Genomic DNA, 12,937 nt, shown 5'->3' on the forward strand with positions numbered 1-12,937 from the left:
CAAGTGCTCACATCATTTCTCAGATTGTGCACTGAAGAGGCTGATCTATGCAAGTGCTCACATAATTTCTCAGATTGTACACTGAAGAGGTACAGGAAAACATTCTGTAGCCGCTAAACATCAGCTATCTGGTGGTTATGCTGTATAGGCTACTGAGTGACCTCTGTCATTTTGTACTTTTGACGGAAGCCCATACTGAAGGATCACAGAGTGTTCTCTTGACTGTTTGTTTTTTCTTATACACAAGGGGCAAACCCTACCACCCTTTTGGGATCTATGAACTTATATAGAGGAAAAACTGAACTTACAGCTCTGATGACGGTTTTGTGTTGTGCCAGGAGGGCCCTCATTAGCCTGGCCTAGTATCTCTGCTCAATTTCTCATTGAGATACTAGAAATGTCCTTTTAGGCAAGTCCCTCCACTCGGCGGCCATATTGCAACGCTTTTTGGGGACTTATCGGGCATCTATTTCGGCAGATATGCGCGTGAGCGAGGCTTCACTACACCAAACTTGCTCCAGCTGCGAGATCACAACACGATTGACACAATGTCTTCACACCACATGATTGGCTCCATGTATTTACAACACACCACATGACTGGCTCAATGTATTGCCGCCGAAGGGGTGGGATATGTGTAGACAACTGCCATATTGACGTTACAAACTACACTCTAAGAAATGGAAGTACCAGTGTGTACCTAAGTCGGTACAAATGCTTGTCGCTGGGGCAGTACCCTTTTGAAGAACAATAATGTACCCATGAATGCAGGTACTTTTGTGTACCCTAACCATCTGTACCCCATGCATTTACATAGAGGATTTTTTTTGAGTGCGGTGTCTCTTCATTAGAAAGTCTCTGGTACTAGTCTGGCTCCTCTTCACAAGTGAAAAGAAGTGTGAGTGGCGAAAGCAGGCTACTCATGGACCTGAAAATCCTCTTTTGTGAAATATGCTGATATGATCATAATTATCATCATATCACTTACATTCCCATATTAATCTTGTCTTAAATGTCTCGGTATGGTTGTGGTTGACTAGGCTATCTGTTTCCAACACAAGCTTGCGTAAATAAAGGGCAGCAAAGTGTTTCTTCAGGTTGTACGACTTCTGTTCAATAAAAAGTATACATTTTATGTGAATAAGAAATCACTATCCGGCAGTTCGGATTAGGGTCAACGTGAGCGGGCACCTCAAGCGTTCAGACGTCGCATGGACCCTGTTCAAAGTAGGCATACAGCTTTCGGTTTCGTTTCTGACGCATATCAACAACACAGAAAGCAACAGCTGGTTACTGTGTGCTGTAAGCTACACTAGAATGACAACTCTCGTAGCTTTCAGCATTACAAAGATACTGTGCACAAATCAAGGATGCTTAACATTCAGGCAGGTAGACCAAAGCCTAAGGCAAAGCATGACAGTTGCAAAAGAAGTGCTATTTCGAGTACTTTCTGACGAGAGTAAATTTTCCATAGTTCAGGGGGAGGAGGAGAGTTCGAGTGAGTTAAATGGAATACGTCCGGACAGTTTGATTATCGCGAAAACAGACCTAAGACTGTGCCAGAACCTCAAATGCAACAGCTGTGAAGACTTACACCTGTGCAGATATTTTGTGTGCGGTCTGTGCAGATTTGGGTAAGCATATTGATAATTATTGCATAGATAATAATTATTGATCTAGGCTACTACTGCCTTGCTCTAAGTAGGCCGAAGCTACCAGGTTCTGCCATTCCTTATTAAAGGCCGAGTCTGCTAATTTTATTGGGATATTTTCGAAACAAAGTTAGTTTTAAAAGCCAGTGCACATTCCTGTGCTGTTTTCAATTACCAATGTATTTCGCGACTGCTATAGGCTATAGCCTGTATAGATACGTAAACAAGTACATAGCCTACTATAGGAAATGTTAGCATCCAGTAGCTTCTACGATATACTGTATACAGAACTAAAAAGTCACAACAAATATAAAAATGTTATCGTGAGCCACCAGATTTTAGTCATTGTAATGAAAGAGTGTCCATATCTGTAAATGGGATCAGTACAAAGTGATTACCAGTGCAATATTAGAGCATAATGTAACAAACTACACCAATGTAATAAACTGTAAAGTTGTCTCAGAATGGATTTTTATTGATCCAACTCATGTAATCACACGGACACCATTTCACAGGTAACACAAGGGATGTCAATACGTTAGACCGGCACATCCGGGAACTTGACTCGTGACAAACGTTCCCGCCCCTTTCGGGGGGAAAACAAACAACCCCTCTCATTAACTCCAACGCAAATTAGGGTCAATAAACGTAATTCGTACAGAAATCGCAGGAGTAAATAATAACAAAAAATACCACAAATCAATATGACCACTCAATACATAACCACTTTGCGGGTCGTTGACCGTGAAAGATACCTACAAAAGCTTAATTCAATTAATATAAAAAACATGTCCCTTCAGTCTCCCGAGTACAAAGTGGTGCAACAACCCCACTCAGTGACCAGAAGTGTCATACGGTCTTCTCTTCTTATGGCTTGTAGCCATAATTTTCTTCTGTCAGGATTTTTTTTGAGGACATGGTAGGCAAAAGAAACTCAGGGAGGGGTTCTTAGCTGTGTGGTTGGTACATGTCTACCGGTTCACTCTGGCTTGTTCTGAGGGAATGTTTTCCCCTCAAAAGGGGCATGGCGCAAACAACCTGCTCTGTGTGACGCGGGTCCGGTTGTAAGTATCAAACAATCACAATACACAAACAGGGTAGTCACATACACGGGGTAAACACATGAGGTACAACATAAAGAAAGACTATACAAGCTAACACATACATGACAAGGTAAACGCAATTACTCTCACTAAAACCAACTTCAACATTACACAGACACATACACTGCACAGCACCATGGGAGCTCACATTCATAACCAGTTAGGCTCAGTTCACTACAATAATATAATTACAATACCAAAATAAACAGTAATAGAAAATGACAAATTATTAATAATAAAGTAATACAACATAATTAACAAATAAAAACAAACGCCAAAACGAACAAATAAACAGACAGACAGGCAACAAAAACAATAAAAATGGCAGACAAAGCAATGCCACGACAAAAAATGTGTCTTTCTTTCCATGTTGTTATTTCGGCACTGGCACTATTATAATCTTATGTGTAATTGTGTAACTGACAGGGCAAAATGCAAAAACCCGCACACAGTGGACTCCCCGGCTAACAGAGCCCTTCTGCAGAGAGCTGGCTTAAGTGAACTGAATAAACAGGAGCTCTGCTGTCTCCTTCTCCAGAATGATTCCTACCTGCTTCCTGAGGTCAGTTTAATGCCGCGGACATTTTTTAAATTCACATCAAAGGTGTTTTATCTACCCTTCTGAGTCCACTTACAGTACAAACCTCCTTAGTGTCAATTACACTCTAGCATCTAATTATACTCCAGCATATCCTTCAGGACCTGTGTATGTCATAATAGATTTGATTATATCCATCATGGTGTTTCTGATAATGTTGATTTTCTTGCATTTATAGATCTGCGGTCATTACAACAAGGGCAATGGAGAACATGGCTCCTGCAGATTCAAGTCCGTCTGCACCAGTCTGCACGTGTGCCAGCACTTCCTCTTGGGAGACTGCAAGTTTGGGGCCGATTGTAAGAGAGCACACACGTTTGATGCCAACAGCATGAAGATCCTGAGCGGCAGAGGCCTCAGTCCAGAGCACATCCGCCACATCCAGCTGATCTACAAGAACCGGCTGCTCCTCAGTGGACAGAGGCCAGTCTCCATGAAAACCAGCATTACTAAACAAGGTGAGTAACATTTATTTGTGTGTAACCCCTTTTTAACGAGTGCTAGTCACTCAGCACAGTAAAGCTTAACTTAGTTACACTAAATAATGGCGCGACAGGATCCTGAATTCTCAGCGGTGGAATAGTGAATTGGCTGAGATTCCTGATACCATAAATATAAATGTATAGCTGTGTAGTAGGATTATAAATGGTAAATATAAATATGAATAATTATAAATACAAATTTAGTAGCGCGGTGCCTCCACTGTAAAAATACTACACTTACCTTAGGCTAGTGTATTATGCACTTCTACAGAATGTAAATAACAATGTGAAAATAAGACTAGTGAATGTAGTTAAATGCATTGCCAATACACCCGGGATATACTGTAAAGAAATATAATAATTAAATATTTATTTGATAATAGCCACGTCGTGGATGTGACAACCCAAAAGCTGACAAATGTCAGGGAGCGAACAATTCACTCAAGGGTAACGTTAGGATAAAACCGAACGTTAAGGAATGGTAATGTTAAAGATTAACATATAATGCTATGTTAGCTTGCTAAACAAACACCAGTGTGGAAAGAAACAAACAGTCAGCGATACATTACAAACAAAATACCATATAATCACAAGAATAATCACATTAATATAGTATTGACCCCATACTTATTAAAATAAAGATCGCCCCAACCCCCCTTTTCGCTGGCCGTTGGAGCTCGGTGGTGCACAAGTGGCAGCTCTATGAGCTGCAGGCAGGACAGCAACCGCTGAACGGCCCTCCAACTCGCCGGTGATCCAAACGAGAACGAGGGAACGTGAGTGTGTGTGTCAGTGTAAGTGTGGGGGTTCAAGTTACTCACGATCCACCGTCCCGACCTGGCGAATCAGCTCGCAGCCGACCCTGGGGTTGATTACCGCTCAGTCGTCCTCAAAGCTAGCCGTTAGCAGTCGCAGCCAGTGGTGGCTCTCTGGTGGGCCCAGCACCAGAGAACAGAATGCGCCCCTGCAGCGTTGGCTAGCGGCAGTGAGATGCGACCTCAAACAAGGATCCTCGACGTCAGCAGTGTAGCGGCAGGAGATGTCCGTGATGGTTGTCGACCTCCGGTGGGCCCAGCACCGGAGGAAGAAAACGAGTCCCGACAAGTATCAGGCCAGTCCCTGAGGTGAATTGGCTAAGGCGGCAGCAGCTATCTGCCCCCTAGTCTAGCTAGCCGTCTGCCTTAGCTTGCCAACAGCCCAAAAAACGCGAGCTTCTAAATGTCAACACTGCCGCAACACAGCAGTGGACAGAATAACAGTGATCCTGAGACCTCCGACAAAACGTGATATACAGATACAGATCGCAGTGGGCATAGCACTACACACCAGAATGGCATTGATGGAGTAGCCTATCAAAAACGGGACTTCGCTCCTCCGAACTCTGACTGGGACTGAACTCTCAGCTCCTCTCCTGAGGCGTTCGAATGTTCAGAGAGCTCACCATTTCGCGGGCATTAAACATTTATAAATTATCATTGGACGATATAAAATTCAAATAAAAACACAGAGAACAAACAAATCTGATTGGTCTGTACCGAATTCCATATCAACATATTGCAAAAACATAAAGCATTATGGTCATTGTAGTAACAAAAATGAAACAGTGCGGTGATAACCACTATAAACATATTTTACAGGGGCTTACATGTGTATTGCTGCAAATAAACATAAGTTAGAACAAATAAAAAACTTGATGAAATTAGAATAAGAGAATATGTGGTAAATAATACAATACATATATTACCATGTTAAAGTTTACTGTGATAAATCTTGACTTCTTTTTTAGTTACCAAATCGTCCCCAAGACCAAAGCTCCCATCTGTGCTACCTGCTGTAAAAGAGCGCTCACAACATCCTTCAGGCACCTCCATCAGTGAAGCAGACCACAATGAAATCTGCCTATTCTTCATCCACAGAGGATGTAGCTTCAAAGGTGCTACCATGGGCTGTCAATTGCAGTGAGACATTTAGAAATGTAGTAATGAGTAATGTGTGATCTACTGTACCTGATGTGCTTCATAATATTACATGTATGGATAAAAACATTAGGCTACATGCTTATACGTGAGGCTTGAAGAAACTAAAGCTTTCATTTGTTCATGAATGTTTATCAGTGTTTATAGAAAAATGCATAGCTGAAATATGTAATGGAAATTTGTTTTACATTTTTTTTTGTAGATAAGTGCATTCGTTTCCACCACAATCTTCCGTATAAATGGCAACTTTTGGACAGTGATGGTGTGACATGGAAAGACCTGCCTGATCAGGAGGGACTCGAGAAGGCCTACTGCAACCCAGCCAGTGACAGCAGCCCAGGGGTCCGGCCCGTGGACTTCCTCACCATGACCTGTGCAGGCTCACCTGTCCGGCGCCTGTCCACTGCATCCTCCGTCACCAAGCCGCCCCACTTCATCCTGACCACCGAGTGGCGCTGGTACTGGAAGGACGACCAGGGGGGCTGGAATGAGTACGGAGTCAAGGTCAGTTCCTACAGTGGCTACACTTTACAGCACAAACGGTTACACTTTACTTGACAGTGTTGACATAAGAGTGACATGACACTGTCATGAACGTGTCATAAACAAATCATAAACGTTTATGACATAACGCTTCTGTTATTAAGTGACATTCGGTTTTTGTCATAACAAATTAGGATTAGGATTAGGGTTAGGTTTAGAGTTAGGGTTAGGGTTAGGGTTATAGGATTAGGGTTAGGTTTCATGTGTCATGACAGTGTCATGTGTACATGACAGTGTCATGTCACTCTTATGTCGATACTGTCAAGTAAAGGGTTAACGCATAAACTGTTCACCTGAAGCACTGAAGGTGCTAGTGGAGGTGTTACTGGAGGTGACACAAGTCGTGATCAGTTTGTTCATCATATACTGTATGACACTGTCATTTTTGCAGATAACAACAATAACACCACATTGCTTTTATATAGCGTTTTTGAAGGAATCCAAAGCGCTTTACAGTAAAGAGGGATGCTCACTAACCACCACTAATGTAAGGAGATTCTGGAGAAAAGATATTGTATTGACCCATCAGGCTATTTAGGCAGAACTTCTCTCTCCATGCAGGCCTACGGGCCCGCTGTGTCCTCGTTCACCTCTAAAGCACTGGAGAAGGCTTACCTCTGCAGCGGTGACAGTGAGGTGTCGTTTGATGCAAAAGAACAACAGTACATAATCTACTTGAAAGGTAAAATAATCTCATCACATGGTCGGTTCAAAAGTGTTGATAACCAGTCACACTTAGGTTTTGTTTTGTTATGTATTCCCTTACAGAGATGTATCAGCAGAACCAAAAATACAAAACCAAAAGGGAGGTCCGGAGGCGACCCTGTTCTCAAGATGTGCAGAGCAAGCTGAAGAGGTACCCTTGTTGTCCTCATGTGTTCACTGGGTGATTTATGAGGATTATGCCTGTTCCTTGCATGCTTTTGTGGATCAATATACAGTATGTTCATGGGGCACAGTAGTGCATTTTACCACAGTGTGTTAACAATACTGTGGACATGCAACATCTCAAGTACATGCAGTTAGATATCAGGATTTTGTGGTTTCAAAAACTCTTTGCATTCCACTGTTAATATTGATTAGCGTAATGCATATCTGTTAATATTGATTAGCGTAATGCATATCTGTTCATATTGATTAGCGTAATGCATATCTGTTCATATTGATTAGCGTAATGCATATCTGTTAATATTGATTAGCGTAATGCATATCTGTTAATATTGATTAGCGTAATGCATATCTGTTCATATTGATTAGCGTAATGCATATCTGTTCATATTGATTAGCGTAATGCATATCTGTTAATATTGATTAGCGTAATGCATATCTGTTAATATTGATTAGCGTAATGCATATCTGTTAATATTGATTAGCGTAATGCATATCTGTGGTCATTTATTCTCTGCATTGCTCCTCCAGTGAGGCATCTGAGACGTCCAGTTCCTCCTCAGCAGATGTGCCAGATCACTGGGATAAAACAGCTCAGCCCAACGGCTCCTACAAGGTGAGAGATGTTCATATGATCCATATCACCTCCCGTGGTGTGGGTCAAATCTAATCTTTGTATTTCTGTATCTACTAGCCCAGTGTTTTTCAACCACTGTGCCGGGGCACACTAGTGTGCCGTGAGAGATCATCAGGTGTCCCGCAGAAAATTACCCAAATGTCACTCACTGGTCCAGAAAAGCAACTGTTGCATCAAAGAATTTATAGCCACATGCTCTCAATGATTGTATGATTGCACTATTTGTGGTATGCAGGCATTGTACAACGGGGGCCCCATATCCAGTATTCACAGAATCATCACATATCCAGTTCATAACAACAATTAAATTAGATATAGTCACCTACAAATGAAACAGAGGGCGCTTGTTTTATTGAGCAGGTCTTGCATAGAAGCCATAATAAGGCCATATATTGTATTATTTGAAATTTTAGGCTATGGTATGTTTATTTTTTCTTCACACAGGATGTTAGTGTGCTGTGAAACATTTTAAGTGTCAAAAGTGTGCCGTGGCACAAAAAAGGTTGAAAAACACTGTACTAGCCTATAATTTGTGTCTGGGAACAACTTGCTGAAATCCTGGTGAAGAATAATGTAAAAGATATGCTTCCTTCCTAAAGCCCTCATGGCTTGACAAAAGCACCATGCGTGTGCTTCGCCATATTGGAGTTTTCTGTTTGAATCAACATTACAGGCATGTAGTATTAAACTGGTTCTTAGGTGTACACACATCAGTTTGATTCTCTTACCCCATTTAGGACAAAGCCCATCATAGTTGTGCCCAAAATATATACTATGCAGTTTCCTATGTATACTATGCAGGTTTAGGCATTTTTGGCGAGTTTAGAGATCCCTCTAGAGTCACAATGTATTTATATGTTACTCTGCTGTTGTAAATAGCAAACTTCTCGCGACACAATGCAAATGCTTTTGTTGTGGAGGTGAAGGATTAACAACAAGCAAAAACTATCTCCAAAGAGCTATATGTAATGACAAGGTAATGTTTCACATTCTCGCGAGTTTTGGCGGGGCGCCACTCTTGGAAGTTGCATGGCTGGTTTTCTCGGTAGGCACTCGCTACGTCTATGCTGTATAGCTATGCTAGGTGAATGATTCGCCTATTACAAGTTCGTTTACCATCAAATTGGCTTCATAAAGGTGAAAATCTTGCATAGTGTGCCTTTAAAGTCGCGAGTGTAGCACTGCACCCTTACTTAACCCATGATTTAATCTAGTTTAAAAGTTAAACCACGTTGGTGCAACCCACCCTTAGTGTTTGTCCTTCACATAACCATACACCTAAAGTAGTAACTCGTATGAAAAACGTCATGAAAATAGTACATTTCTGCATGTTACTGGTTTACCTTTTACACTGACACAGTCTGGTTGTCTGTACCTCCAGCTTGTTCCTCTCTCAGAGTCCTCCGATGAGTTCCAGAAGGTGGAGAAGTTGTTTAAACACACAATGCCCAACAACACTGTTAAGAGTATCAGAAGGATACAGAACAGATCACTTTGGAGAGTTTTTCAGTGGTAAGTGGTATATACATTTACATACACACACACACACACACACACACACACACACACACACACACACACACACACATATATGATGAAATCTGTTGTCTTGTAGTCATTCTTAGAAGTCATACACTTGACCTCATATCTATCTACCTTATCATTAACTGTCGGTCTTAGTCTTAGCTACCTCAAACTGTCAGGCTTATAACCCCCCCCCCCCCCCCAGGCAGAAGGAGACCATGATGGAGAGGAGTGGGGGCAAGGCCGTGGAGGAGCGCTTGCTGTTTCACGGCACAGACCCCTCTCTGCTGGAGGCCATCTGCGACCAGAACTTTGACTGGAGGATGTGTGGCGTCCACGGCACACTCTACGGCAAGGGTGAGTGCACAGTATGTAGACTGCAGCTTGAATACTGAGATGTGCATGGTGTGAATGTCACTCCAGGGCATGGCTTTTGCCATCAGCTGCTAGCATGACTGCTTCGCATGCCTGAGGTTGCAGGTTTGAGTCATATGTTAATCTGTGTTAGTCAATGCAAAAGACATGGGTCTTAACTGAACACAGAGACTCTACTCCTTCAAAACTAATGCAATGACTGCTGACCAGACACCCCAGATCAACGCTATAACCCTTCTATACCCTGCTGCCATTTCTAAAACTATAGCTGGAAGAAATATAGACTTTTTCTTGTGGTTACTTTCAAAAGTGACTGGCAGCAGAACAAATACACACTTTTTTCATATCCCAAACTCTGTAGTTAACCTGTATTTGAAATAAAAGTATTTAGACCAAAAAGCCTCTTGCTGCTGGTGTATGGATAAGAATATCACTTGCACCACATACGCAGTTTCATGGTGCAGTCTGACTGTGACTGTGTAACAATGTTTTTGGAAAACAATCATGTTACCGTGTTCTCTCTTTCTTTTTGACCTGTAGGAAGCTACTTTGCCAGAGATGCTGCATACTCACACAACTACTGTAAACCCACCAGTAGCATCAATACCATGTTTGTTGCTCGGGTATTGGTGGGAGAATTCAGCCGAGGCAGCAGCAGTTACGTGCGCCCTCCGACTAAAGGAACTGGCAAGCACCTCTACGACAGCTGTGTGGACAACATCGGCAATCCTGCTATTTTTGTCATCTTTGAGAAATATCAGATTTACCCAGAGTTTGTCATTGAGTACCAGAGCAAGGAGGTGGATTTGGGGACTCAATGTGAAATATGCTGATATTATCATAATTATCATCATATATCACTTACATTCAATTTAGATCCTTTTTTCCTTAAATTATCTGCTCCTATCATCACAAAGCATATAACACATATATTTAATCTTTCCATTGTGATGAGCATATTTCCCAGTGCATGGAAACTAGCACATGTGACACCTTTGCACAAAGGGGGTGATAGAGATGATTTAAATAATTACCGTCCAATCTCCAAATTACCCTGTTTGTCAAAGATTTTTGAATCATTGGTTAATAACCAACTCAAGTCATTTCTTTCATGCCATGACATATTAAATCCACAACAATCAGGTTTTAGAACTAACCACAGCACTATCACAGCTACCACATTAGTTACTAATAACATCATATCTGCCTTAGATTAAAATGAAAAACCATTGTGCTGCCCTTTTTGTTGATCTGTCAAAAGCATTTGATACAGTTAATCATCCCTTACTGTTACAAAGATTACATGATATTGGTTTGGATGATAAGGCATGTAAATGGTTTTGTAATTATTTGTCCCAGAGGTTTCAGTGTGCAAATAACCACTGTAACTGGTTCAAGGATTGATAGAGTCTCTGAATACAAATATCTTGGTATCTGGCTGGATGAAAAGCTCACATTTAACTACCATATAGCCATCCTAGCAAACACACTGAGAAACAAATAGGTTTCTTCCACAGAAACAAAGCCAGCCTCCCTATGGAAAGTAGGAAACAAGTTGTTGAAGCAGTTTTCATGTCAGTTTTAGACTATGGTGATGTGATGTATAAAAATGCTACTGCTTGCTCACTTAAAGCCCTGGACTCAGTCTACCATTCTGCCCTGAGATTCATTACTGGTGATGGCTATAGCACTAGTGTTAATTTCGTCAGACAAGACGAGAGGAAATATATTCGTCAACGACCTTTTTTTTCATGACTAAGACGAGACGATGACGAGACGGCACTAATGTACTGTAACACTGACTAAGACTATCTTAAGATGCATCATTGTTGACGAAAAAAGACGAGACTAAAATGTTTTGCATGAAATAAAAACTAAGATAAAATCTCTCTTCATTTTCGTCAACAAAATGAGAAGACAGAATATCTAGCTGTTACGTTTTCAAAATATTCCGAATGAGTTCATGCGCAACAGCTTTCCTGTAGGCTAGTCTATGTGCTGTTGCTGCAACCCTGTGGCTGCAACACGAAACTACATGGAACAAGAACACTGGGTATTTTTGCCCGAGTTAGCAAGCTAACTACCTAAGCTTTATGCCACAATGCTAGATAGCCTACATAGTAATCAGAAATTATTTGTTATAAAAAAAGAAGACTAAAATGTTTTGACTAAAACTGACTAAGACTAAGATACCTTTAGTTTTCTTTTGACTAAAACTAGACTAAAATGACGAGACTTTTAGTCGACTAAAACTTGACTAACAAAAATTATATTTGAATGACTAAATATGACAAAGACTAAAAAGGACATTTCGTCACAAGACTAAGACTACGACTAAATTAAAAATAGGTGACAAAATTAACACTATATAGCACTCATCATTGTGTCCTTTATGGTAAGGTTGGTTGGTCATCTTTGACAGAGAGGAGACAAAATCATTGGCATCTGTTTATTTACAAAAGTATTGTTGGGAAATTACCAGGTTATATTTCAGACATGCTTGTGTGGAATTCTGGTCACTATCAGATGACTGTTTGATGCTCAAGGTTCCTTGTATCCACTCTGAGTTGGGAAAGTCGGCCTTTTGTTATAGTGCCCCTACTTCCTGGAATAATCTTCAGTGTAATATAAAAATGAACTCTATACTTTCCTATAATCAATTCAGATCTGTAATCACAAACCTTCCTATGTCAATTTGTACCTGCTTTACGTATAATGTCTTTATTATTATTATTATTATTATTATTATTTTATTAATAAGATTTTATGTATTTTCCCCCTTCCTCCTCTATAATGTAATGTATGTTATCTTATTATTTATTTATTTTACTTTGTTTTATTTTATTTATAGGCCTAGACCTATACTTTTATTCTCTCTCTTTTTACATCTTGTTACTTCATTGTTTCTGTAATCTCGGCTTCATCTCGGCTTCATTGAAAATGAGGGCTTCCCTCAATGACCCTCCCAGAATAAATAAAGGTTGAATGAATTCCCATATTAATCTTGTCTTAAATGTCTCGGTATGGTTGTGGTTGACTAGGCTATCTCTGTTTCCAACACAAGTTTGCGTAAATAAAGGGCAACAAACTATTTCTTCTGGTTGTATGACTTCTGTTCAATTTCAACTTGCGATCAAGAAAATATGAGTAGGCTATAAG

General features: G+C 40.7%; 1 protein-coding gene across 1 annotated transcript; it reads left to right on the top strand.

Annotated features, from left to right (window-relative positions):
- Window positions 1-1,191: 1,191 nt before the first annotated feature.
- On the top strand, window positions 1,192-11,538 carry LOC121724400 (protein mono-ADP-ribosyltransferase PARP12-like). The gene is made up of 11 exons (XM_042110948.1): window positions 1,192-1,634; window positions 3,182-3,317; window positions 3,532-3,811; window positions 5,622-5,768; window positions 6,014-6,315; window positions 6,916-7,036; window positions 7,123-7,210; window positions 7,774-7,858; window positions 9,261-9,391; window positions 9,609-9,760; window positions 10,319-11,538. The coding sequence occupies exons 1-11, from the start codon at window positions 1,318-1,320 to the stop codon at window positions 10,609-10,611; spliced, it is 2,052 nt and encodes a 683-aa protein (XP_041966882.1). The 5' UTR covers window positions 1,192-1,317; the 3' UTR covers window positions 10,612-11,538.
- Window positions 11,539-12,937: the final 1,399 nt, after the last annotated feature.

Source organism: Alosa sapidissima, chromosome 11 (assembly GCF_018492685.1).
Source record: "Alosa sapidissima isolate fAloSap1 chromosome 11, fAloSap1.pri, whole genome shotgun sequence".
Lineage (NCBI taxonomy): Eukaryota > Metazoa > Chordata > Actinopteri > Clupeiformes > Clupeidae > Alosa > Alosa sapidissima.

Coding starts and splice junctions, on each gene's coding strand:
- LOC121724400 (XM_042110948.1), top strand. CDS start 1,318: ATGACAACTCTCGTAGCTTTCAGCATTACAAAGATACTGTGCACAAAT. Junction 6,316..6,915: donor GGAATGAGTACGGAGTCAAG/GTCAGTTCCTAC, acceptor CTCTCCATGCAG/GCCTACGGGCCCGCTGTGTC. Junction 7,859..9,260: donor AGCCCAACGGCTCCTACAAG/GTGAGAGATGTT, acceptor CTGTACCTCCAG/CTTGTTCCTCTCTCAGAGTC.